Here is a 27,871-nt window from a genome sequence, read left to right on the forward strand (position 1 = left end):
GTGGTGGGTGAGTCAGGGTGCGTGTGGGCCAAAAAATTATACATAGCAGGACCACTTTAAGAAGTGGAGACAGACGAGGTAGGTAAGGCAAGAAAAAAGCTCCCACCTGAGGCTGCTGAGTAAGTACCTGACGACGCTAACAGTGAGGAGAACGGCTTTAACCGAGCACCAGAGGTTAGGTACTGTGCTCAGCACTTTATAAGCATTAGAACCGTCTGTGAAGTAAGTGGTATTAGCCCATCCCACAGAGGTGGAAACTGAGGCTTAGGGGGCTACAGGAATTTGCCCGTGGCCCCAGAGCCAGGAAGTGTAAGTGGCTGAGTTAGAGATGAGCCCCAGCACGTCCGACTGCAAAGCCTGAGCCAACTCCGTGCCAAGGCAACATGTGCTACAGGAGATGAGAGGAGGCAGCCCTGTGGTCAGAGCCTCAGAGAGAAAGATCTTGCCATTTTATACAGTTAGAGTGCAAACAAGGGCCTCTCACTCTAACTCGGGGAAAAGTCTGAACTGTAGAAGTTTTACAAATGAACAAATCTCCATTTTCAAGGAACCACCACCACACTTGAGATATAAAGGAAAAATAAAATCAGGTTAAGTAAATGAAAGGATATCTGAGTTCTTTTGTCAGTATTACCATAGCTACTCAAAATTCCTTCAGGTGCCATCCTTTTCAACCTCCGTGCTTCTGCTGAATATAATTCTCCCTGTCTTAGCTGAGGGAATTCCCACTCAACCTTCCAACCCTGCCCAAGCTTCTGTTCCTCTCTCTTCCTGGCGACCTTTTCCTTTTACGAAAGTGGGAGCTATTTCAGAGTAGGAACTACATCTAATATAGTTTCAGAGTGTCAGGCCAGCAGAAAAGAGTTCTCAATAAATATTTAACAAAGATATATGCCCTTAATCACTAAGCCCTGACTTGGAAATGATACTGACATTTTACTGGGTTCCCTCCATTATTAGTAAGACGCTGAGCTTTTCAGAAGCTTTGAAAATACGTAATCAATACAAAAGCCTAAGAGTATAAGTTTATTAATAAGGTTACGTCAATTACTCCAAACTCAAAACGAACAGCGCATCCAGTGTCCTGACTGCCATAAAGGTACACGGAAAACAAGGACATAAAAGTTCGTCCTAGTCTTGGTTGCTGACGATTGCTCTTGAAGAAAAAGTCTATTAAAAGGTTTTTAAAAATGAACAAGTCTCGTTATTTCACACTTGACGAAGCCACACTGTGAGAGGACACCTTTCAGGAAGTTAGCAAACACATAGTTTAGAATACTTGCATCTCCTAAAGGAATTGTAAATGTCTAAAGAAGGCAGAGTGCAAGAACACAGCAGTTAGCTCCCGCTATTTGAAGCACTCAAGGGTGACGTCAAAAGTGTCATCATTCTTGCGGGGATATTAATCTTTCAGAAGGTTAAGAAAACCTAAACACCGAGCTGCTGTTTTAATGTACCTTAATAATTCAGGAAAAGGGCAGCTGATCACGTAAGAACCCCTGTAAGTTGTGCCTCTGGACACTTTCTCAGGCTGGAAATTTCCAAGATAACAAAGAGGCTGGGCTTTTCTCTCTTGTCTTGCCAAATAAAAGACGCCCAAAGAATCCTGAGCAAACCTGAAAGCTAAAACACAAATTGATCTCACTTTACTTAATAGAGGGAGTCTTAAAAGGTATCTTCAGACCAAACAGGATCCAATTTAAACACACTAAAAGAACAAAATGTTTATAGAAAACTGGAGAATCCAAAGAAAGTTCCCTGAGTAAGCTGTTTTGCGGGCCTAAATTTTTACAGTTTGGACTTTCTTAAGCTGGGAAAACTTGTAAGGGAACAGCACTCAATTTCTGGAAAGTGTATACAACCTCTGTAAGTAAGCCCTACTGCTGGGAAAGTCCATGTAATGAAGGGTCAGAGATTTACAACCTGAAGACCCCAAAGTAAATATTCTCTCAATATCCTTTGAGAGAAAGGAATTCTGCAGCAAAAGCAGACAAGGGCTCTCTGCAAGGCACATCAGAATATTTCTGCAATGACCTCAAGTCTTGGGACCTGAGTCCCCTGCCGTGTCAAAAACATAAATCAGGTCCGGATAGAGGGTGTGTGTGTGTGTGTGTGTGTGTGTGTGTGTGCGCAATACTTTCAATTCCACCAGAAACACTTAACTGCTAAATAGGGACTTTTCTGATTCTTTTATTTTTCTGATTTAAGACTGTCTAAAAGAGATGGTGCATTCCTAATCTGTAAAAGTGTTAATGTGTATATGTCCTAGATACTTTGGGATTACCCTTTATTCTTTTCAACAAGTCTTTAAGTGGTATGAATAATCAAATGTGACTTAATTTATTCCATGGTGATATTTTTCAAACGTGTATAAATTCATACCAGGAAAGTTCTTTGTCAAGACCACGTGTCCTAGTTTTCTGATTCAGAAAGGATGCTCACCAGATTCCTAGCGGTATGTTCGTCTAAGTTCAGTTAAAAACACACAGCTTCTCTGGTATGAAACTGTTCTTTAAAATATAAATTCATGTATTCAAAGGCTAATGCTCAATGGCAAGGATCAACAAAACCAAAAGCTGGTTCTCTCAAATGAGTTCAGGGGGGAAAAAAAAAGAAAAACCTCTGAGAAATCTGATCAAGAAAAAAAGAAACATATTAGGAATGAAAGGCAAGCTAGAATTACAAGTTTTAAGACCCAAAACTTTATGCCAAAATTTTACAAAACTTAGATGAAATCAAGATTTCTAGGGAAAAAAACAACAACAACAACAACAACAAAAACAACAACCCTAGATTTATCTGGAATAAAACCAAAAAGATTATGGACCAGGAATTCTGGACTACAAGAATAAAGCGGGAGGAGCTGGATTGTTAAAATGTACACTGAAATGACAGCGCTACAGACGATGAAATAATCTTTGAAAATAGAGACAACCATGATGATATTGAGCAATGGTGCTTCCCCTATAAGCAGGGGGGAAAGAAAAGTTAACTCCCAATTCCCAGTTCTGGCGCCATGACAGACTACTGAGATACTCCCCAAACTTCCTCCGGTGAAAAGGGAAGTCTCTAGGTGCCAGAAACATTGTATGCCCACCCCATTTTATTATCATGCTAACGTTATTCCCAGTCAACCTAGAAGACATAAAGGTAGGGCAGAAGCACAAGCAGAAGCACGAGCAGAAGCCTTGCCAGTGTGGCCTGGTGAGTGAGCAGGATTTAAGGACACCCAAGGTCTGGATTCAGCTCTTTGGCTCACCATGTGTTTGAGATAAAAATCACCCTATATTTTAAAAGCAGAGAAAAATTGGCCACAAAGAGTGAACTTGCAAGAAAAAGGAGGCCAAGTTGTCTGAGAACCAAACAAAGGAAATGAGAAATAGGGTCAAGCTCACACAGGCTGATGCCATTTTAAGCAACGTCCTGGGTCACAAACCACCGGCATTTAAGTCTTGCTCTCAGCGCCATTTCCATAACTAAGTTAAAACCCAAGCTCAAATCAGCCAGCACGATTCACCCAGCAGAGCCAGGCTACTGTGACTTGAGACAAAGACGACATTCATGTGCCATGTGGTTTCTCAGAAAGCATATCTCAACAGCAGGTTTCCCTGGCAGTTTTGGACACATATTTCTTTTTCAGACTGCTGTTCTTGGCTGGTTTTCTGAAAGTGAAAAGTACAAGATCTCATTATATTCCCAAGTACAAATGAATTCAGCCTTAACATACTTTCAACGCGGCTTTACAGGAAAAACAAGAAATTTGAAACAAAAATAGTATACCCTGTCAAGAACAATCTAGGATAGTCTTCTCACCAGAAAGTCCTCTGCATGATTATTACCTCAGTAAAGGTCCATTAACATGCAACTGCTGTTTATCCTGGCGAGCTCCTGGGCGTTCACGTGGCCGCAGGAGGGTGGGAGACCGAAATACTCGTCTCGGTCTCCATTCATCTTTCTTCCAGCCCAGGATTATGAAAAGGAACTCATCAAAGAAAGATGAAAAAGCAAACAAGCATGGAGATCGTCCAGGACAGAATGGCAGAAGCCTGAGAATACAGGGTCTGATGTTTAATATCCTAGAGTCACACACTCGACAGACAAAAGAAAACCAACCACAGAAGCAAACACCAGACTTCAGCTCCTAAACCGGTGGTTGACAAGAAAGACAGCCTGGCCTAGTAAGTTAGAATGATCTAACGGCAACCTAACTCCAGCCAAACACGTTCCAAATACTAAACACCAGATAAATGGAGAATGGTTAAGTCAATCAAAATAATATAATGTGATAGACTATTCAGTAGCCAACAAACGTGATGATCGTGTAAATGCGTTTAATGATATGAGAAAATGTAAGTGAAAACAAATCAAGATATTGTATTATACATATGGAATGATCTCATACTGTCATATACAAGTATATTATGATAGATACATGTACAATAATATGTAAGTATACAAAAACTGGAGGCAAATGTATGAAAATGTAAAAACTATGATTATTGCTGGCGGGTGGTGGAATTGTAAGAGAAATGCTCTTCTCTAAGCTTTTCTTCAATTTCTAAACTTTTCTACGATGGGCACGTATTCTTTTTACAATGAAGAGGGGGAAAAAAGAGCATTGCAACATCCTAGAAGAGCAAATCAACTCTAAAAAAGAGGACGAAAAATAACATTTATTAAGTGCTTCCTCTAGGCCAGGCACTGTCCTAAGTGCTTTACATGCATTATCTCACTTGATATTTAAAACAGCCCTATGAGATAGGTGTGACTTTTATCCATATTTGATAGGTAAGGAAATCGAAGGTTAGCCAGGTGACATAATAGGTGGAGAAGATGGGCTGAACCCTAACAGAATGGCTCTGGAGGTTTTAACCATACGGCCTCCACCCCAAGGCAGAATCTGCCTTCCTGACAGGAGGCTGGACCTAAAAACAAGCATCGATGATAAAACCTACGTTGAAAGACACTACGATAGTTTAGGAGAATATGGCTACAAAAGAGGAAACTGCTAGGCACTACACTGCTCAGGTACATTCTGAAGCTGGACGAACTGAAAAGCACCTCTAACTGAAGTGATAAAGAGAAGATCTGTGAAAGAGCCACACACACTACTGGTGGAAATACACCAGTACAACAAATGCAATCCACAGCTAAATTCTACAATACAGAGAAGGCTGGAAAACACTGTCAAAGAAAGACTCCTGGTATCTATTCATCAAGTAGCCAAGAGAAAAAAAAATACACGCATTTTAAAGACACAATAGTAGGACTTGGTTCAGAGAGGATTTGAATTGGCTCCACCCTCAAAAAAAAAAAAAAAGCCCCCCAACAAGAGACATTGCCCATTGGAGGCTAGAGAATAGAAAGAAACTTATGAGAAAAATAAAAAGCATTGTACCTGATGCCAAATGATATCATCTGCCACCAGCCTAGGAGGACCCCTGACTCTTTTTTCAGTCCAGCACTGAAGGCCTTTTCAGAAATAATCAATTTTGCTTGGCAAAAAGGCATCAAGACATAGAAGGACTTTGGATCAAATTCTGCGGAATCAGCCTATTTGAGATGCATTCAAGTTAATGCCAAAACCAATATGGTGTTCTGTTCACAGCTCCTTTCTAGAGGCTTTAAAAGCAGAAATATTGAAACTCAGAAGTAGAAGTGGAAACTTTCTATCTATAAAAACAAGCCACTTTTGAGATACCAGAAGATATCAAGATTTGTTAACTCCAAATTCACCGTGTATATTAAAAATTGTTGGTTGTTAGGAAAATTGGCTAGCTGTTTAGAAATACATGAAGCTGGATCATTATCACTACCTCACTTTTTACACCAAGACAAATTCCAGACAGAATACCAAAAAAGAAAGAAAAAAATCTAAAACAAAGTAAGGATTAATATTTTTATTACCTTGCGGTGGGAAAATATTCTAAGCATGGTATAAAATGCCATAAGTCACAAAGGAAAAGCTGCTAAATCCAAGTACATAAAAATTGAAAATATCTAAACAGACACCATATATAAAGATTTAAAAAACTGGGAAAGTATCTTTACCATATATGTTTATAACCCTACTTGGTCTCCATTAATCTTTCTTCCAGCACAGGATTATGAAAAGAAACTCATCAAAGAAAGATTAATAAGCAAACAAGCATGGAGATAATCTAGAACATAATGGCAAAAGTCTGAGAATATAGGGTCTGATGTTTAAATTCCTAGCTTAAGTCACACATTCAACAGAAAACCAACCACAAAAGCAAACACCAGGCCTCAGCTCCTAAAGAACTCTTTGAAATCAATAAGGAAATAAGAATTCCATTAATCATTAGATAAATCACACAAACTGGCAATGCAGACACCAAAAACAACAGGGAAATTTGACAATATGTGTCACAACTTCAAATTTATAAGCAGTTTGACCCAAGCATTCTACTTGCAGGAATTAATTCTAAGGCAATACAAATCATGTAAAGTTTCATTAAAACAGTGTTTAATATTAAAAAGCCAGAGGCCACCTAAATGTCCAAGTATTGGGGATTAGTTAAATCAGGGGTCACAATGCAAATGTTTTCAGGGGCTGGCACAGGAAGTAAAAATAAGCTCAACAGGCCAGTTATAAAACAAAAAGGAAGTGGTGTGATCTGTGGCAAACTGGAGAGCTCATACCCATCTCAGTAATTCAAATTGTAAAAATTCTACATGCTATGGCCAAACTGGCTCCTTCTTCCCCAAGCCCCCCTCCCCCAGAAGGTGCATAATCCAGACCCATGAAATAAGTACTCTGCACCAGCCTAGGGGGACCCCTTACTGTGAATGCTGAATGCTCGTCTATTCTATCCTGTTCGAGTTCACCAGCATCACCACCTCTCAGGTTTGGACAAAACCTTGAGGTCATCTAGGCTAACACTGAGCTTCCCTTGAGGCTATAGTCAGTCAGCCTTGTTCTACAGGCCCAGGAGGGAGGGGAAGGGGAAGGAGAGGGAGAGTGACCTGCGAAGGACCAGTCATCAGGGAATGAGGACTAGGCTTTCTTTCCTGTGGGATTTTCATTTTCTGTAAGAACCAAACGGAGATGGGAGGAGAGGTGGTGAGAATGAAAAAAGGTGAGCTCCTCTGCATATATCACGTACCTTTTCTATAACTAAGTAAAGCTCCACGTCTTGATCAAATACTAGGAATTCAGTGCTATTTCTTAAAATTCTCCCACGAAGTGCTGAATCCATAGTATCAGTGTTAAACATTCCTTCAGCAGGAAACATCTGGGCAGCTGCGGCCCTCATTCACCAAGCTGGCACAGAGGAGAACTGCCACAGATCACGTGACCGACGGTATGTGGTATTTTATCACGAGATCTTAATTCATCCCAGAAACGGGTTCAGATTAATCCTAGTTTATAATTACAGTCTCAACAGCACTTCAAAAGCGGAAAATCTCTACCTCCATCTGGAATGGTATGCTTCTCCCTAACGTGTGAAAATAACTTTATGCTTGGTCCCGCTGTGTCTGGGGACCGGGGCACTTGGGAGAACACAGCAAATTTCCTGACTTTGCCCTTAAGATTTTTTAAACTTCAAAATAGATACATTGAATGGCAAACAGACTGGTAGTTGCTTAGAGTCACCCCCTTTTCCCCATCCCAATGGGGAGGGTGTAGCTCCAAAGCCAACAGGAAGGAGGGACCCTTGTGGTGATGGATCTGCTCTTTATCTTGATGGAGGAATGTCAATCAATGTCCTGGTTATGATACTGTACGATAGCTTGGCACAGTGTCACAGTGTTACCAGTGGGGAGACTGGGTCAGTGCACAGGATCGCTCTGCGTTGTTTCTTACTACATCTGCATGTGAATCCACAGCTGTCTCAAAGTAAAACGTTTAGTTTAAAAAACAAGGAATATAAATAAGATTAAAAAACAACAACATCCAACCATCCATGTCTGAATAGTCTTTAATATGATTTTCCTAAATAAGGAACAAATGGAAGTAACTGGTGGTTCTGAGTTGCCCTTCCTCCAGCAGCTGGCACCTTCTGAGCCAGTGCTATGTGCCATGCGATCTCAGCCACAGAAACAGGGGCACTCGATGGGTGATGCCTCCTGGATATGGCTCTCTCTCTCTCTCTCTCTCTCTCTCTCTCTCTCTCTCTCTCACACACACACACACACACACACACACACACACACACACACACACACACGAGCTATTTTATATCTCCCAGGCAGGTGCAGAAGAGAAACAATCTCATCAGAGAAAACATAAAAGGTCTATTTGCATCCGTATGGTTTGATATTGAAACCCTGTGAACAAGAAGTCACAGCAGAACTAAGCTCTTCTTAGGTATGAAATCAATACTTCAAAGCAAACATCACTTAACGAGGACATGGGAGCTGCTGCAGCAGGGCCGTTGGAACGGTGAAGTGTGGTTTGGACTGCCTCCTGCCTTTCTTGTTCGGGGCAGCCCACCTCATTATCTTCAACTCGACCCCTCTGACAGTTCATCTCTCCCCCCTAAATATTACACATGTAAATAAAACTTACTGAATGCCTACTGTGTGTCAGGTACTCTGCTAAGTAGCTTAAAAGCTTTTTCTAATTTAATCTTCTCAACACCCCTGAGGTAAATGTGATTAGCATCTGCATTCTAGGTTAAGCGACTTGCCTAGCGTTACAGATCTCTCAAACAGTGAAGCTAGGACTGAATCCAGGTCTAGCTGGCTCTTGGTGAGTATGTTATACGGCCTCCTATGTTCATTTTGGTCTCTGGGAAGTCCAAAGCACCTCCCTGCATTTGAAAAGGATGAGGGAAAAAACAGACATAGACTGAGCATCTTTTCCATGCTTTACACAGGCTATCTCCTTCAGGCTCAAATAACCCCTATGACAGGTATGTATTATCTCCATTTTAAAGAGCGGCAAACAAAGACTGAGAGTTTGAGGGCTCTTAAAGACCTTTTAATCTCACCTTTATTTAGCAGATAAAGAAACAAGAGCCCCAGAAAGATTAGGTGGCTTGCTTAAGGACACAAAGCTAGTTACTGTCAGAGCTGAGATCAGTTTCCCAATGCACTGTTCTCTTTAACTTTATGACAGCTTACTGTAAGCTGTCACTCTGAAAGGAACCTGGGTATTAATAATAGAGTAGGCCTGCCAGGCACTTTGCTAAATAAATGCCTTACATGCTTTATCCAACTTGGGTCTAGGCGATTCCCAACACTGCAGTTCCAATGTTTTGTACTAACAATTTTCCGAGAGGGAAAAAGACAAGCTTCACATCGGTCAAATGTGTAAGCTAATTAACATTCTCCTGTACACACAGGCAAATGGACGGTCCAAAAAGAAAATATGAAAAGATCTGGAAAATTTTTCAAAGAATGCACAATGGGCTCAACCAATGTAATCAAATAACACATTCTGAGCACCTTTGTGTGTGGCTGCTTGCCAAGAGCCGGGCCCATCAGAGAAAGAAAATATGCAGCAGCTGAATTAAGGCACATACAGAACTCACCAGCAGAGCCTCTGTGACACTTCTCACACAACAAATGCGTGATACTCTGAGGAAAAACCATGGTCCTGACATCAGAAAATGTGGATTTAAAGCCTCACTCCATCACTTATTCACCGTGTGCCACGGACAGGACACCACCTGGGCCTCTGTGTCGAATGAGTAGGAAGAAGATCTATATGCAGGATTCTGTGAGGCAAGTGGAAGCAACATTTACAGGGACTGACACACAATAAGCCTCAATAACTGCTACTGTCATCATTTTCTTCTCGAATTCTGCAACCCTGGGAGAGCAGTGTCCTCGCCAATAAAATGTAAAATACGAGAAGATAAAGGGGAAGTGGGGCGTTATTAGTCACAGGGTACAAAGTGTCAGGTATACAAGAGAGAGAAGTCCTAGACATCCTCTGTACAACATGTGCCTAACAAGTCTGTTGTAAACGTATGTTAAATGTTTTTCTTTGAAAAATAATAATAATAAAAATATATAAAGGGAGGGAGACAAGATAATCAGCAATCAATATGAAGATTACTAAAAATGTTCAATATCTATTACTAAGGAAAGAAAAGTAAATTTACAGAGAAGGTAATGCTGAGTAGATAACGGTATGAAAGAGCAAAAATTCAGGAGTAAGTGCCTGAATGAGACTGACAGACACACTGTGACAGAGAGATCACCCGAGTCTATCAAATGTTTGCGTTAGCCCGAAGACTCCTGTACAATAGATACCTTTGTTTCCACAGAAGTTATATTTGGTCAAAACCAAAAGAGTTCTTACAATAATAATGCCTTTGTAGTTAGCATGACATTTCCTGAACAACAACAAAAAAGCACAATAACCGTAAAACCCATGATTACAAAGTAAGTAATAAAGCACACCAAAAGGAGGTAAAAATTCAATTGTTCCAACAAGGGGAATTATTTACGTAAGTAATGTGACGCAAAGCTTTTCTGCATTATGTTCTGATTAAGCATGAAAAAAAACATTCACGTCAATAATAAATACTCCTCTAACATTACAAAATGCCCAGCAAGACACCACACACCTGAAACCGTTCTTCCCTGTCACTCAAGTTCTCATGACATGTTACATGAAAGATGATTCTTTTACAATCACCTGCTCTGTGACATTAATTAAGCACCTGGTATGTGCCAGGAGCTCACCATCCGTTTGTTTTGTTTTTCATGTGAAAAAACACCCAATGGTTATGAGACAAGAAGCAACCTGGGGTTTTGCGTTCTAGGCCTGATTCTGGAACTAAGTAGGAAAGTGGCCTTTCAATGTCTCTGGATTTCAGATCCTCAAAGTATAAAAGGGATAAGAAACCTCGTCCTGCCTCCCTCACAGGAACACTCTAAGCATCACCGAACAAAGGAGCAAAATATGAATGCAACTTTATTAAATGTATTACCCTAATGTGATGAGAATATTCCCATCAGTAGCAAACAAAAGCATGGCAGAAGTCTGGGCTTAACTACTCCTGTCTCTGGGTTATGTTATTATTCAAAGATCTAATAATTTCTTTTTTACAAAGGCAAAATTGAAAGTGAAATAATAATGAAATAAGTAATAATACTTAATGCACAATGAACCTAAAACAAACATAAGTAACCTTCTGATTCTGTGCTGGTAGAATTCTCCTACAGTTCTAAATGTGAACTTGGTTCAAATAACCCCAACCTCCACTTCACTGGATCCTTCCTCTAACCATGGGAAAAGCAGCACAGGTGGTATGACGCTTGATTTTTACAGACTACAAACCTGAAACTCAAAGAGGAGAAACAGACTCATCCGAGGCGCTGGCTAAAGCCAGGCTCATTCACCCCTCTTCTGACATAATTCAATGTTCATTCTACTGGTCGACGTTACAAAGTACTCCTATTTTCAAGGAAACTCACTTCACCCGATAACCAACTTCCAGGATGATAAAGTAATTTTATTGTTCATTTCATGTAGCCCGCGGCCTCTTTGTACCCTGTGCAAATTCCACCCAGGAGACTGCACACACAAGAAGTGGGAGGGCGGCATCTACTGGCCAAACTGTGCGCTGCAATGGAAGTTGTGTGAGAACTTCCAGATCTGAAAAATGTCAGTACCATTAACAGTCTATTAGGTATGAGAGGTGGGTAGAAAGAAAAACGGTAACGAGTAGAGATGTAAGGGAAAGAAAGCAAGTGTTGGGAAGTTCTAAAAATGATACCATGACCACTTTGGGTAGTCAATTCCCAGCTGGTAATAGTTCCAATCCTTTCCTTTAGAGTAGTTTTTAAAGCAGTCTCTGGGAGCAAGATTTCTTTGGGAATGGCTCTCTGGTTTTATAACAGAAGTGAATGGCAAATCACTGGGGGGAGGGGTTTAGGTTACTGAAATTTGCTCCATCGACAATGTTTCAAGAAAGAAAGGGGGAGTGGAGAGAAAGAGGAGGGAGTTAACATTTATGAAGTTATATGTTGAAGGTACTTTGTATGCATTGTCACATCAGTTCTCATACACAAACAGAATCCATCCTGTAGATACTAGTATTACCTCCATTTTACAGAAGAGGAAACTGAGGCACAGAGAGAACAAATTGGCCCAAATCTACTCAGTAAATAGCGAAGTCAGGATTGGAACCCTAAAAGCCTCTTAACTACCAAGTACTCTGCCTCAACCAAAATAGCAGTTACTTAGCTACACGTAGGTATAATATATTTCCTTACAAATAGACCCAACTGCAACTTTATAAGAACTTCTAAAAAATGTGCAATCTAACACATTCCTGTCTGAAAACAACCACTATCCTGAGTTGGGTCTTTTTCTCAGCAGCAAACCTAACTCATCAGCAATCAGCCTGCTCCTGTCTGCATCTTCTCAATACCCCTTCTTCCTTCCACTGTCAGCTCGAAGTCTCAATAATACCAGTATCGAACTCCAACAGTGAGATGAAGAAAGGAAAAGAGACATGCCTCCCAGTCAGAACTATGGTGCTTGGAGTACACATGTTGTCAGAGACAAAAGATGCTCAATTCTGTTGCATTTCATGTGAGTGGTGGAGAATCAGGATTTTTATGCAGCAAATGTGGTTGTGTTGGGAGAGGGAAATGATATAAGGACTACATCTCAGGTAATGAGAAAAGTCTCACATAATGTGTTCTTTCAAAGGCACTAGGTGACAAAAGCAAAGACGACTTTCAGAATTCTAATAGAGATTATTTCTTTGGAGGTGGGTGAGAAAAGTGGCATAAATCTTCTCCCTGTGTTCTTAATGTTTCATGTCCCAGGAATATGGACTACGGAACTGTCAAGAGTCTATGTGAGGAAAATTAAAAAGGGGGAGGTGAAGCTGAGGAGAAAGACTGAAGACAGTATCTTTGACAGCTCAAAGGAAGAAGAGTGAAAAACGATAGGCCGAGGTGAATGAGATCACAATTCAAAGTCAAGGTGAATGAGATCACAATTCAAAGTCATGGCTGTGGATTCAGCAGTAAAAACAATTTACATTCATCTCAACTGAAAATTTAAAACTGCTTTCTGGGTTAATAACTAACTTACATTAAAAATATGTTTTAGCCTTCAGACTTTCTGACTGAGGAAGAGTAAATAGTACAAAACTTAAGAACTATTTTTCTTTTATGACTTCAAATTTATGAAAATTAAAATAGCTGAATCAACTCTTGCCTTGCATTGAAATGAGATTCAAACTTAAGGAATTTCAGGTTGTGATCACAGCAGTTAGGAATCCCAGGCCTGCAGGGAATTCCTTCACTCGTTAATACCAATATGGCCACATTCTGATACCTGGGGCATCTAACTCACAACGTTCACAAGGAGAGAGTGACTCACTCTTCTGTGACACAGGTGTTATGACTAAATTAGAGTCAAGTTAGTTTATATCAACAGCACCAGGCTATGGCAGACAGACACCACCGAATAAATCTACTCATTGATCACCACCATCATCACCATAGGCATTAACTACAAAACAAAAGCTACCCAAGCTTCAAGTATGTAACTTGCTTCTCAAAACTCAAAGGCTAAAGCATGAACTTTGAAAAACAAAAGTAACAATTACAAAAAGTTTCGTTTTCTATTTATGAGGAGATCAACTTTAAAACCACTACAAACAACCTAGATGTCTATCAACAGGGGACTGGGAAATAAACTACGGTACACGGTATGAGCATTATGTCTACACACTGCTATGGAGTGATTTCTAGGATATACACTTAAGTGAAAACAGAAAGGTAGTTTAAAGTGTGTATAGTACACTGCTGCTTGTCTAAGAATGGGAGTACAAAAAAACCATGTGTGTGTGAATAAAACCCAAACATAACAAAAAAAGAGGAGACAGAGTAGAAGAGATAGGCACAGAAGTTAAGTCTGTGTAACTTTGTTTTGTATAAATTTCACTTGAAGTGCAAGACATACAAATGAAAACCACAATGAAACTAGAACTACCGTAAGGCCCAGCAATTCTACTTCTGGGTATTTCTTTGAAGAAAATGAAAACATTAATTTAAAAAGATACATGTACCCCTATGTTCATTGCAGCATTGTTTACAATGGCCAAGATATGGAAGCAACCTAAGTGCTCATCAACAGATGAACGGATAAAGAAGATGTGGTATATATATTGGGGGGGTGCCAAAAAAATGCATACACATTGACTTGTATCTATCTTTTGTCATCAGTATATATTATTACAATTTTAATAGTTTTGTACACTTGCCTTTGGAACCACATAGTGTACATAATTATAAAGTGAAATAATAAAAAGCAACATCTAAAAGCAGAAAGCAAAAAAACAATCTATCTGTATACGGAATGTGTGGCATAACCACATAGATAGAAATTATACCATATGACTTTAACATATAATAATTTGACTATAGAGCTCAACTGGGACATGGCCCAAGGACCGAGAGAACCGCAATACAAATCTTACATTGTTTTCAGTAATTATTGTTGATGGAGGTGTTGGTATTGCTATGCTGGGGCTGACACTATTATTATGGAATAAGGCAAGTGAATAATTATAGTGACGTTGGGAAGTGAGCTATTTGGCATGAGGGAAAGGAGTTACAAATGTAGGATCAATGTGGTTAAGTAAAAAACCCACTGGTATTCAATCTTTACTGGAAATAGCATCAGAACTCAGGAGTTTGTAATAAACATACTTCCTGGTTTTGTCCATTGAAAAGGCCTAGAAAAAAATGACCTAACTGCAATGAGCACACCTTGTACCCAAGTTGTGGTCTCTAAATACCATTTCCTCTCTACAGACTCAAAGAACTCGAGAGGAGAATGGTGGTTGCCAGGGGCTGGAGGTGGGTGGGGGAAATAGGGAGATGTTGGAAAAGGTACAAATTTCCAGCTAGAAGATGAGTAAGTTCTGGAGATCTGAGGTACAGTATGGTAACTATAATTAATACTATGTTACTTACATGATAAAGATATTGTGGTTATTTGTTTCAAAGGGATCTTTTGTCTTTTATAGGCATATATGGAAATATTTAGAAATGAAATGTGACTGGGATTTGTTTCAGAATAATCAAGTGGTGGGAATGGCGGAAATGCAGGATTAGAGAAGAGAATAGTCATGAGCTGATGACAGTTTATAGCTGAGTGATAAGAACTTCTTTAGGTTCTATCTTACCAATGGAGGCTGGGATATTTAAGGAGATGCAGTAAGTTTTTTAAAACTCATTTTGAAACAACTGAAAAATAAATTAAAAGACAGCAGATTTTGGGAGTGTTTCTTTTGTTTCTGTAAGATGGCAGATAAAGTTTCAAGCTGTAGATGCCTGGGTTCCTACAAAACATCAAGATGCATCTTTGAGACTATTAATTTAAACATGAGTAAATAAAGCATCTCTGTTGCCATAGCAATCATAATTTTAAATTATAAACAAGGTGGTAATAATCATCACCTCCCACTAAATGTCAAGTTTCTAAAGTGGATAGCCGAAAGCAAAAAGTGAAACCTAAAAACAAAAATGAGTGACTATGTCCTGATAATTCAGTAAAACTTCTTTATAAAAACTCAAAGAAATCTCTACTTATCATATTTGGAGCTCTGATCTAGGAAAGAATGGTTAAGATAAAGTTACATAAAATCAGAGGCTATCACCCTCCTGGGGAAAACTCAGGGCTAAAATTGACACTTCTCTACCACAAAAAGCTATCTGAATGGCTTATAACTTTATAACTGCCTAGGGAATCCAAGCAATCAATCTTATTCAGGTTCCATTAATTTTATCACATTAGTTTTGACTTAACAGTTCAAAGGTGTTATATCCTGATGGACCCAACTTCGGAGGGATAGTAGCTTATTAGCTCTTTGTGATGCATTAGGATTCTATTTTTAATTTCTCTGATTCACCAAGGAAAAATCTAAAAAGAGTACTGCATGTTTCCAGAAAAGGTAAGGGCACACGGGGCACTCATTTCCTTTACCTGAAGGGCTCTCCTTCTGTCCATCTCCCTCTTCTCACCCCCCCACCCCCAAATTGTATGTTCCAAATTCTGTCTCCCAGTGCTTCCAGCATGCTGCATTCCTGAGCGTCTCCACAGACACACCTCCTCTCTCCCCCCAGAATGACCTTTACTTCCTTCTCTAGCTCGAGAATTCCTATTCATCCTGGAAATACCCTTCAAATGAGACTTCTTGATGCCTTCCCTGGGGTTTTTGCTACAGTTCTTGCTTCCTCTTCTGGGCTCCTACAGAACTTTTTATATATGCACTTTACACACAGAATTTACGAGAAGAGCCTAAAGAGACACCCTCCAATGGAGGTGGTTAAGAAGATGGACTCTGGAGCAAAGTGCTTTGGTTCAGGTCCCTGCTGTGACACTTACTAACTGTATAATCCTAGTCAATTACTTACCCGCTGTAAGCCTCGGTTTTGTCATCCATGAAATAGCAATAATATTACCTACCTCATGAAACGATTGTGAGAACTAAGCTAATATATACATATACATATATATATAAAGGATACATATATATGTATATATATATGTGTGTGTGTGTGTGTGTGTATATATATATATATATATATATATATATATATATATGATTTAGACCAATGCTTGGCACATAGTAAATTCTCAATAAACGTAAGTTCTTATTATCGGCACAATATATTGAAATTATTTGATTATCTTTTCTGCTACATTATGACGTCTCTAAGGATAGTGACTGCATTTGTTGAATTAATTCAGAGGCTATGTCTGAGTTTAATTGAAAGTTGTGTACAAACTTTAAGCCAGGCAATTGCTAGGTGTTAGGAACACAAAGGTGAGTATAATGAATTCCCAGCTGACAACGATCTTGCAGTCATGCGTGTTATATAGAGGACTTCAATGAATAGATTGGATTAATATGTGGGGCCAGCTACTATCGACTTTTTGTAGAATAAGTCATAAGAAATCTGGAAACAAATTCATTTGAATAAAGAGGAAACTTACTCCAAAACCTAAGGACATCAAGAGCTTATAATCAGTAATACTTGCAAATTTATAAGACTGAAAAGTACTGTGGTTCTTCTAGACCTGCAGATGCTCTCGCTAACTCTATTTAGACTAAAACCAGGAAAATCTCAGTAAAATTTTTAAAAACATGTATCTCACTTTTTAAAAAATTTAATATGTGAATACAGTAGTATGTTCTGTCTGCAAAAACAGCTAAAAGTAGTTCCTCTTCTCAAAGGTAATGACCTTTATCAAGTAATTTTATATTCTTTTTTCAGTTTACCATGTTTCCCCGAAAATAAAAATTAATATAAGGTCCAGTCTCATTTTACTATAAGACCAGGTCTTATAATATAATATAATAAGACCAGGTCTCATAATATAATATGATATAATATAATATAATATAATATAATACCGGGTCTTATATTAATTTTTGCTCCAAAAGACGCATTAGAGCTGACTGTCCAGCTAGGTCTTATTTTCGGGGAAACATGGTAGCTGCTTAACTTGGATTCTATTTTATCTGATGTTAATAGTTTCACCTACTTTCTTTCTTTTTTTTTTTCAAGTTGTATGTCCAATTTTTATTCTGGCTGTGGTTTGGGATTTGGCCCAATGAGAATACAATTATAAGTTCATATGCAATAACTTTCTCATCTATACTACCATCTATTGCCATCACACCCTGGACTTGTGCAGTCACCTTAGAAATCACTAATTCCCTCCATCTGTAGTTTACATCCAATAGTCAACCAGTGGAATCACTTACCTATTAACATCTTAAATTCCCTTACCATCTTTAGTGCCTAACAGAGCCCCAAATTTGAATGAGTTAAATGAGTAGTACTGCCCATGGTATGCCTAGACTGCTGGGTTAAGCTGGAGAAAATACAACTACGCAGATTATAAATTCTGTCAACAACCTGGAACCCATAGAAATCCTACTTTTCAACTAATCAGCTGACTCAGTGAAAATGATTCCTTCCAATTGTCTTCATTCTTTCTAAGCCTCTGCTTAGCATTCTTCCCCCTCCCCCACTTTACATAAACTGCCTATTTCATCAAGAAAATGCAAGCATAATATTGTCCCATTAACACTACAAATCTACCTGCATCTGTACCCATCCTTTGTGCATTCCTTTCTGAAAAAATGCTGGTGGTTTCTAGTAGGTAAAGTAATTATTTTATCTTTCCAATGGATCCTATACTTTCTGGACATATTAAGTACTTAATGTTATTATCCCTTTTTCTCTATCTTTACTCTTTCACTTTCTACTTTCAGCTTTCCATCAGAATTTAAGAAATTAGTAAGGTCTCTCCTGTAATAAATAGCCAAGGTCTCATGCCGTAAGTAATAATGGAAAAAAATAAAAGCCTTCTTTAGAAACCACATCATCTTACAGCTACCACCCTTTTTTCCTACTCCCTTTCTAGCCAAATTCACCTACTTTCTTTTAGTGAGTATTTGCCTAGTGTATCTTTTTTCATTCCTGTGTTGTAAACTCTTCAGTGATATTTTATTTATTTTATAAACAATGTATAGCTGGATTTTGACTGCTACTCGCATTTTCGTCCAAAGAGTCTGTCTTTTAACAGGAGCCTTTAACACACACTCACATGTGTTGTCATTACTGATGTGCTTACATTTGGACTGCTACCTTACGCGTCACTCTGCTCCAGCCATAGTGGACTTGTTCCTTCCATACGTCCACCCGCTATGGCCTGCTTCAGAGCCTTTGTATTTGCTGGTTCCTCCACCTTCTCATTGCTCAAAGGTCCCTCCACCTTCCTCTCTTCCTTCACGTCTTAGCTGAATGTCCTGTCTCTCTGCAAGGCCTTTCTCACACTACTGTGCTTTTTTTTCTTTAAAAGGCCTACTACTCCCCAAACTGATTGTCGTGCAGGGAGGCCTGTGGGGTCTCAGCTCCTGCTCCCCACAAGAGAACGCAGGATATGGTGAGGCCAAAAAGGAACACCCACGGAGCCATAGATAAGGGAGTCATACTACTATATTCTCTCTGGCGGCACTATAGTCTCACTGGAGGCTGGATCCACACTGTCCGCAACCCGCCATCCTAACCGCAATCCGCGCTTGCCAGCCCAGCCACCATCTTCTTGCTAGCCCCCCATTTTGCCTGCTAGCGTAGCCACGGCAGTTATATTAGTGGCCAATGGCTCACTGGTTACAGCTGACGGCCAACTAGCCACAGCTGATGGCCATGCAATCACAGTTGATGGCCATTTACTACCTGAGCCAGCACCTGTCTATGTGAGGCCGAGAGCCTGGAAACTATTTCTGGGGCCCTGCCCCCACACTGATACATTACCTGCCTGTTAATGTCTGTTACCCTCAGCACCCTGTAACCTCCAAGAGTGCATGAGCCTTCTCTGTCTTGTTCATCACTTGTGGCACTCTAGCCATCTTTGACTAAAATCTTACAGCGTGTTTTTGGAAGATCCATGAGTTAAACTGGATTCAAGTTTACAGCTTTTCGTGGCTTTGCAAATGGCAAAATGGTAGGGTCTGAATTCTCACAAACATAGCATTCATTTCCAAAAATGCAATCTGTCTAGAATATGAAATACCAATTTTAGAAAATACTGCGTACTCAAACGCCTCTTATTTACACTTTAAGCAGTATATATATTAAACATTAAAGGAAATCTTTGTTGCATTTTCAACTTGGCAAATGAGGCAATTCAGTTTTAGAAATGAAGCAAGTGTTGAGTTTCAGATGAAAATATAAAGTTTTTTGTCAGTATCACATCCTGCCATTCCTGGTTAAATTCCTATTTGCCTTTTTGGGCAAAAAGTTCATTTCAAAATAGCAACTGCCTTCACTGGAAGAAAGAGAATATCTTTTCCATAATTAAATACTGCCTGTCGGGAAATTAGAAAGTCTCTCTGTAAGAGACTGTTGTGGGAAATATGTCAGCTAGTCTGACACACACCCTTCTTTAAACTTAGTGATATTATTCCAAATACTTTCTTCACTCAACAGATTGGCTGTTTCTTTGCCAGAGTCACTTAAAAAAATGTACATTTTCCTTCTTTGATATGCTTCTTTCAAACTTCCAATAAGAATACAGGAGACTCAAAAGAGGAGTAAAAGGAAATTAAAAAATCAGGCAATATTAATAAAATATGAATATATCCTTATCTCTGAATTTCTTTAGTACCTAATAGGAAAGAAAGCAGAAACTTACATGAAATTAGTTGGTTACAATCACACATAAGGTAGGTTAACACACAGATTACCGGACACCTGTCCCCAGAGATTCTGATTCAGTGTGTCTGGGGCGACGTCTGACAAACTGCGTTTCCAAGTTTCCAGGTGATGCTGACACTGCTGGTTGGAGACCACACTTTGAGAAACACAATTTTAGCCTATGATTTCAAACGCTTGATATAGGATTACGGTAAGAGCTATATAGCAACAATATCAAGGCATTAAGAAGAGTCTTCATTTGATCGTTGCTACTTTTTGGAATAGCAGCTCATGTACACTCTACCTAAATCCTCTTTTGCTGCTTAGTTTAAAAGAGAATTTAAAAATGAATTCTCTGGAAATTCTGAAGGTAAAAATCGAGTAAAATTGTCTGTGTCAGGATGGGTTGGCTCAGGCCCAACGTGAACACAGACAAATCCAAATGATTTAGAGCAAGAGTCCCAACATCAAATGCCCCTCAATGCCTGACAGGTCAGACAGTTTATACCAATGAATGGAGCAGGGCCCATACTGAGGTCAGACCCCAGAGGGCAGCTGCTATTCAGCTCCAGACAACCGGCATCCAGTAATGCAGGTCTATGATGGCTAGAACTTCCAAGTTGTCAAAAAAAGAGCTGAGATCCAACATTTTATTTAGAAGCTCTCAATTTTTAAACAGAAGCAACTAATTACAAAATTTTTCAACACTGGATAGGTCACACAAAAATTTCTGTTAATGGGATTCCGCCAGTTTATAATCTCTGGTGTAGATGGGCCAGGAGAAATACAGGTTGGGCCACGTGCTAACCTGTTCACCGCGCTCATGGGCCCACTCCCTCCAGCAGCCAGCGACTTCCAAAATAAAAATCTCCAAAGACCGAATACTAAAGCCCCTTTGCATAAGTAGCTTTCCCGTTGAAACAAGTTATCTGCCAATAATTTAGTATGGGAAAACTATGGCAGAGAGGTGAATTGTTCCACCATTGCAACTACTGACCCAAAAATTAATGATTAGATTAAAAGGACGAATTTCAGGATCAGGAAATTCTATAACATTAAAAAAAAATAAAGATACTGGAACTAGGAATACCGATTTTAGGACTCTGAAGCATTCTGTCACAATGACGAGTGATTTGGGACCCAGAAGTTATTTCAGCTTTGCCTAAAGACTCACTTAACTGAGAAAATCAGGCCTTACAAATATGCTGAGGACAATTACACAGGCAACACGGAAGAGCAAGCATAATAATTCAGATCTCATGAGTCTACTCTAACAGTGGCAGCCGGCAACACTGTGCAAAGGATTCTGCAGCTGAATCCTGCCTCTGTGGAAAACATGAATGGCAAAGACCTAGAAGAGAGGAATGGCAGCAGATGTGCCTCATATTCGGCCTCCTTTGTATAGTAGACAACAGCACCACACCTGTGTTCAGAAAAATCTAGTCTCCCTAAAGTGTTCTACTATGGCAACTAGAATAATCCTTTTAAAACATATAGTAGGATCAAGTCACATCTTGCCAACAGCTTTCCATTTCACTCAGAGTAAAAGCTAAAATCCTTGCTATGACACAAAAAGCCCTACCTTCTCTGGCTGCTCATGACGTCTCTGATCTCATTTCCTGCTACATAACCCCCTGATCCCATTCCAGACACACCGTTCTCTTCACTGTTCTGCAAATATTATACACTAAACAAGTTCAGGACCTTTACATGTGCTATTCCAGCTGCCTAAAAGCTCTTCCTCTGGATAGTCACGTAGTTCACGCCCTCACCTTCTTATCAAAAAGAACGTCCTTAACGCATTATTTTAAATGGCTACACATTTTCTCTCAATCTCTCTCTCGCCCTCTCTCCTGCACCCCACCTGTCAATCTCCTTTTCCTGCTTCGTATTTTCTACAACACTTACCACTATCACACACTAAATATACTTATTTTCCATCTTCTAGAATGAAACCTCTGCGAGGGATGGATTTTAGGCTGTTCGATTCACTACAATATTCCTAGAAAAGTGTCACGCACTTATTGGTGCTCAAAAAACTAATAAATAAATGAGTAAACAAATAGATGATGATAACAGATGATGAATAAATAAAGGAAATGAACAAACAGATGATGAGACAAATGAACTTGGGTTCTATAACATGGTTTTAGTGACTGGTTAAATAACCTGAGATGAGTTACTCTGGTCCTCAAAAGATCTGTCATTAGCTGTATAAACTGTGATGTTCTTGCCACTCCACAAAAGTAGAACTTAGGTTATGGAAGAATGACATCATTTCCTCAAGGTCAGTCAAGAGGATAGTAGAAAGCCAGGACTAGAAAGGCCTCCCAGAATGCAAATACAACGCCCAAATTAAGCTCTTGCAAACAACAGAATAGGGAGAAAATTTAAGAAGGTAAAAATTAAATATTCCTAAAAAGAAAATTCTTTTCTAAAAATATTCCGAAAAGGAATGCTGACTCCTTAGCTTACTTTTTCCCCCCAAATTTTTTATTGCCTCAACTCATTAAGTCGCTGTGAACATTAACAAGTGTCTGTGGCTGAGGGAGAAATGTTCCATAGCAGAGAAAGGAAAAACACACCCAGTTTTTCATAAGAAACTTTGGAACAGCTTAACATTCATCCCCAGGCAAGATTCAGAATAATCCTCTCAGAGAGCCTAAAGTTAGGATAATAGTTAGCAAAATGACAAAGACACTATAAAACAGCATTATTTGTCCTCCAGTCTAATTCTTAAATATAAAATCACAATCCCCAATAAGCTATTAAAGACAAGGCATCTTTGTTTAATGACTGAATATTTCTTTTACCATTAACAATTTCAAACTCGACAGAAAGCAAAACGGCAAGTGAATAAAGGATTTTTCAAGCAAAAAAGATGCCACCAGTTGGGAGGCCCAGACCTGCTCAAATGTCAGTCAAAATATTGTCGTCTCAAAGTCACGAGGCCCTCAGCCTGGGAGCTGCTGCCAGGGGTGGTGAGAGGAGACTAGAACTACACAAGAAAATGCTCAGGCACTTTCCGTGAAATGACAGAATTGGGTGTGTGATATTTCAAATAACTTTCCCCAGCAGACATAACCATTTACTTCCAACACTACTTACAAACTCATAGTCTCCATCCTGGGGCACTTTCCAATCTGAAGAGTTCTTCAGTTGGCCAGGGACACTCTTGCCAAAGCTGTTGATCTGATTTTCCTTTTCTTTCTGTTCAAAGTACTCAAGGAAAGATGGTTTTGCAGGCTGCATGGTCTCATCCCTCCCTGTAAACGAAGAAAAATAAAAGGTGAACTATAATATCCTAGATTTCAGACATGTTTCATAAATGGATCTATCGCCAGATGGGTTATAGCCTCTGGATCAATGGCTCTTTTCGCTAGGTAAGGACTCCTCCAAGAATCTAATGAAAACTACAGGAAAATACACAAATGCTTACACAAAATACTTCTCACTGAATTTCAGAGGATTCATTGCCTCACTAAAACACACACAAAGATTTCCTCAGGGTCCCTTTTTCTAGATGGAAAGATCTGGGTGATGCAATGACTCTGAGTAAGCTGCAAGTTATATTTTTGGGTCCCCTATAGCAAACAGTTCCTATTATGTTAGACTAAAAACAGGAACAAGCAAAAATATTCATTAATCATCTTTATATACACTATTCTCCACAGGCATTGCAGCAGGAAAGGGGGATGATACAGTGTGACTTCCTTTGATAATCTACCTGGATTAATGAGAAAAATATGCATGAAAAAGAAAACACAAGTAAATCACAATCCACTCCATGAAATACTACTGTGTTTCCCTGAAAATAAGACCGGATCTTATATTAAGGTTTGCTCCAAAAGACGCATTAGGGCTTATGTTCAGGGGATGTCATCCTGAAAAATCAGGCGAGGGCTTATTGTCCGGTTAGGTCTTATTTTCGGGGAAACATGGCATATAACTTTTCAAATACTATTTACAAATGGTTTAATAGAAACTTAAGGGGAAAAATAGGATACAATATTACATATACAGTATGATATCAACTCTGTAAAATCACATACACGAGAGGGAAAAAAAGGACTGAAAGAAAATATACCAAAACGTTAACAGGATTTGTCTCTGAGAGTAGGATTTCAGGTGATTTTATTTACTTCTTCTAAACATTTTTTAACAGACGATAGGACAGGATAAGTATTAAATAGAACTGATTATAACAGCTACATGTGCCCAGAAGATGGAGAAATCTTGCAAGCTGGCTGATTAGGGAAAACTGGTAGAGGAGGGCTTAGGCTGAGCTTCAAAGGATCCCTTAAGAAAAGCAGCAGCAGTTACACAGCAGGGCAGAATCAGCAGTTACCTAACAGCAGTTACCATATAAGAGAGCACACAATAGAGGTTACAGTTACAACTAGTAAGAATGGCAAAAAGAATTATTTGACCTGGCATGACTTAAAAACCTAGGGAGCTGAATGTACCTATTTCACATGTTGAAGTAGCTTTGTACTTGTGACCAGTAGTCTAGCACTGGGAAGTACAGTGTTTACTTAGTGCTTTCCTTGAACATGTGGGTTTATACTGCCCTTTTCCCTAGTAACTAGGAAAAAAAGACCTGAAGGTTCAGAGCCTTAAGAAGTGGATGGGAGGGGGTCTAGAAGCTAAAGAACAGCAGTGTTTCTTTCTCTCCAGGCACCCTTGTTCCACACAATCTTATCTCCTGACACTTGCTTAGTCCAGCTGCAGGCCAGCACCTTGACTGCCTCTCAAATATTTGTCATCTTACTCACTATCTCCATTGCGAAGTTCAAAGGCGGCCAATCCCAGACCCGCCCACTTCCGGATGCTGCCAATAGCTTACTTCACTGTTTGTTACCTCTTCACTTATTAGGGATTAAATACAATGCTTGCTCTCAGACAGGTCAACAATTTTTTTTTTTTTTTTTTTAAGATTTATTGGGGAAGGGGAACAGGACTTTATTGGGGAACAGTGTGTACTTCCAGGACTTTTTCAAAGTCAAGTTGTTTTTCTTTCAATCTTAGTTGTGGAGGGCGTAGCTCAGCTCCAGGTCCAGTTGTCGTTGATAGTTGCAGGGGGCACTGCCCACCATCCCTTGTGGGACTCGAACCGGCAACCCTGTGGTTGAGAGGACGCACTCCAACCAACTGAGCCATTTGGGAAGCAGCTCAGCTCAAGGTGCCGTGTTCAATCTTAGTTGCAGGGGGCAGAGCCCACCATCCCTTGCGGGACTTGAGGAGTTGAACTGGCAACCTTGTGGTTGAGAGCCCAATGGCCCATGTGGGAATCGAACCGGCAGCCTTCAGAGTTAGGAGCATGGAGCTCCAACCTCCTGAGCCACCGGGCCGGCCCGGACAGGTCAATGATTATGTGCTGAATGTTTTTGTTCTAGGCACAAAATGTTAAGTGCTTTTCATGCTTATTGTGTTTAATTTTTAAATTAAATTTAAGGTATTTCATAATATAGTTTTGAAAGAACTACAACAAAATAAAACTTGTGAAAATGGGAGTCTTTTGTATTTGCCAACAAGTCAGGAAGCTAACTGAGTCGTTTTGATCAGGCTCCTCGCTGGGACCTCCAACTGGAGCAAGCCCACAATCATCCTACGCATAAAAAGGAGTGTTTAGAGAGCCTCCTTGAGCCAAGCAACAGTGAAAGTGCTACCAATTGCTGACATATAAAGTATACAGTGTACTTTTATACAAACTTTCCTTACTAGATACCCCGATTGGCTGAACAGAACAGAAAAACTGTAAACAAAATACAAAGCCCAAATGGCTATCCAAAAAAAAAACTGGACAGCTATTTGGACAAAGATTAAATTGGATCCACACGTCATACCTTAAACCAGGAAAACTCCAAATGGATGAGTGCTAATTGTAAAAGTGGAAACCGTAAGCACTTGAAGAAAGCATCTGTGAATACATTTAAAACCTGGGTGTGGAGAAGGCTTTCTCACAACAGCAAAAACCCAGATGCAATAAAAAACGGATAGATGAAAACCTTTTGTGTGAAGAAAACATCACAAAATTTTAAAACTCAAGCACACATACACTATAAGCCAAGACAAATGAGGAACTGGAAGAAAACATTTGCAACCAATACCCCATATTTTTTAAAGAATTTTAAAAAATGAGGAGTTCTTTATATATCAGGCAGATAAGCTCTTAAATACATAAAGAGTTCTGCCAAAAAAAAAAAAAAAAAAAGAAAGAAAAAAGAAAAATGGGTTAAAGACCTGAAAAGATAGTATATGCACAAAAATATCCAGTCTTTAAACATAAAAAAAAATAAAAAATGATTAGGTTCACCAATAATAAGAGAAACTCAAATCAAAACTACTTAGAGATGCGATTTCTTACATTTCAGATTGGCAAAAATGCAAAAGCTCGACCACACTATTTGTTGATAAGGCTCATACACCTGCTGAAATGGAGTGCAAAATAGTACAAGCCCTACGGAGGGGATCTGGCAATATCTAAACATCAAAATATGAACCGTGAAGGTACAGAAAAATCCTGTGGTGGTATATTTGAACTGCAAGTATTAACATGAACTCATGGTTTATTTAAAAAAAAATTCTGAGCTTTTTTCATTAAAGGCCTTGAAACAGTAACACCCTATCACCAATGAGCACAGCTAGTCCTCAGATCTTGGTTTCTGAACACCAGCCCCCACTCAAAGGAACTAAGGCTTCTTAAGGGAAACAGCTAATTCCAGGTCTTGGGCAGAAAAAGTACAAGGTGGGCCTGGAACATCTTTTTGTGTCAAAAAAAGCAAGCAAGTACTCACAAACTGATGGGGACATATCAACAGGATACAGGAGTCACCTTGAGGGGCTCTCATTTGTAAATTTTGGGACACTGAGCATCATAAAGAATACAATGAATAAAAAGAATGCACGAGCTCAGAGTAAGAATCTGAAAGTGAAGAAGGTTGGGGAGAGAAGGGAAAAACTCTTCTTTAGAAAAAAATCACCACTTGACAACTGTATAATGGTAACAGAAGAGAGTATCATCTTTCTTAGGAAATACACACTGAATGTTTGAGAGTAGGCTGCATATATCATGCACCAACCACTCATTACTTCTGTCATTTCATGTCTGTTTATCCATCCATCTTTACATATGCACAGAGAAATGAAAATGACTGAAATGAGTTCATCAATAAAAATGACAACTTCTAGATAGACATAACAGGTAAGTTAAGATACAATCTCCTGTGGAATTGGTACATAAACCATAAAGACATTATTTTTTTTAAAGACAGTATCACATCCAAAAATAAAAATTATATAACGGGTACTATATATTCCTATGATGCTTCATTAATTCCTTTCAGGTCCAATACAGGTAGATTTCAGAAAGTTGGGTCTTTAAACCAGGGATGAAACACTAAAGATAACTTTTCTGTGGTCTAATTCTAAAACACGGCATAAAAATCAAAGGAATGTCTGTTAAGCTAGAGTATGATCATTTGTCTAACTTCTATCACTGTGTAGAAGAGAAAATGAGAACACCTGCTTTATTTATATTTGAGTTCTCTTATTTGATGACAATAGCCCCTCCCAACGCAGTTAAAGATTTCTAATATTGTTGGAGGTAAATCACCAGTTATTCTTTGTCTTTTTCAATAAATAAGTTTTCACTGGTGAAATTATAGCACCTGTTCTCAGTCTGACTTCATAGACCAATAATAATTCT

General features: G+C 39.2%; 1 protein-coding gene across 3 annotated transcripts in view; it reads right to left on the reverse strand.

The window, feature by feature from the left end:
• Positions 1 to 27,871, reverse strand: part of STK4 (serine/threonine kinase 4) — a 78,330-nt gene that overhangs the window by 12,423 nt on the left and 38,036 nt on the right. For all 3 annotated transcript variants that reach the window (XR_012491118.2, XM_019749730.3, XM_088789105.1), the window contains one exon: positions 23,272 to 23,429. Coding sequence is in view for 2 of the 3 variants with exons in the window: in XM_019749730.3 (XP_019605289.1) it covers positions 23,272 to 23,429 (158 nt within the window). In the remaining variant the exon portion in view is untranslated. The remainder of the gene's footprint in view (positions 1 to 23,271; positions 23,430 to 27,871) is intronic.

The sequence above is a fragment of the Rhinolophus sinicus genome, chromosome 13 (genome assembly GCF_057876585.1).
Source record: "Rhinolophus sinicus isolate RSI-liver-muscle chromosome 13, RSI-T2T, whole genome shotgun sequence".
NCBI lineage: Eukaryota > Metazoa > Chordata > Mammalia > Chiroptera > Rhinolophidae > Rhinolophus > Rhinolophus sinicus.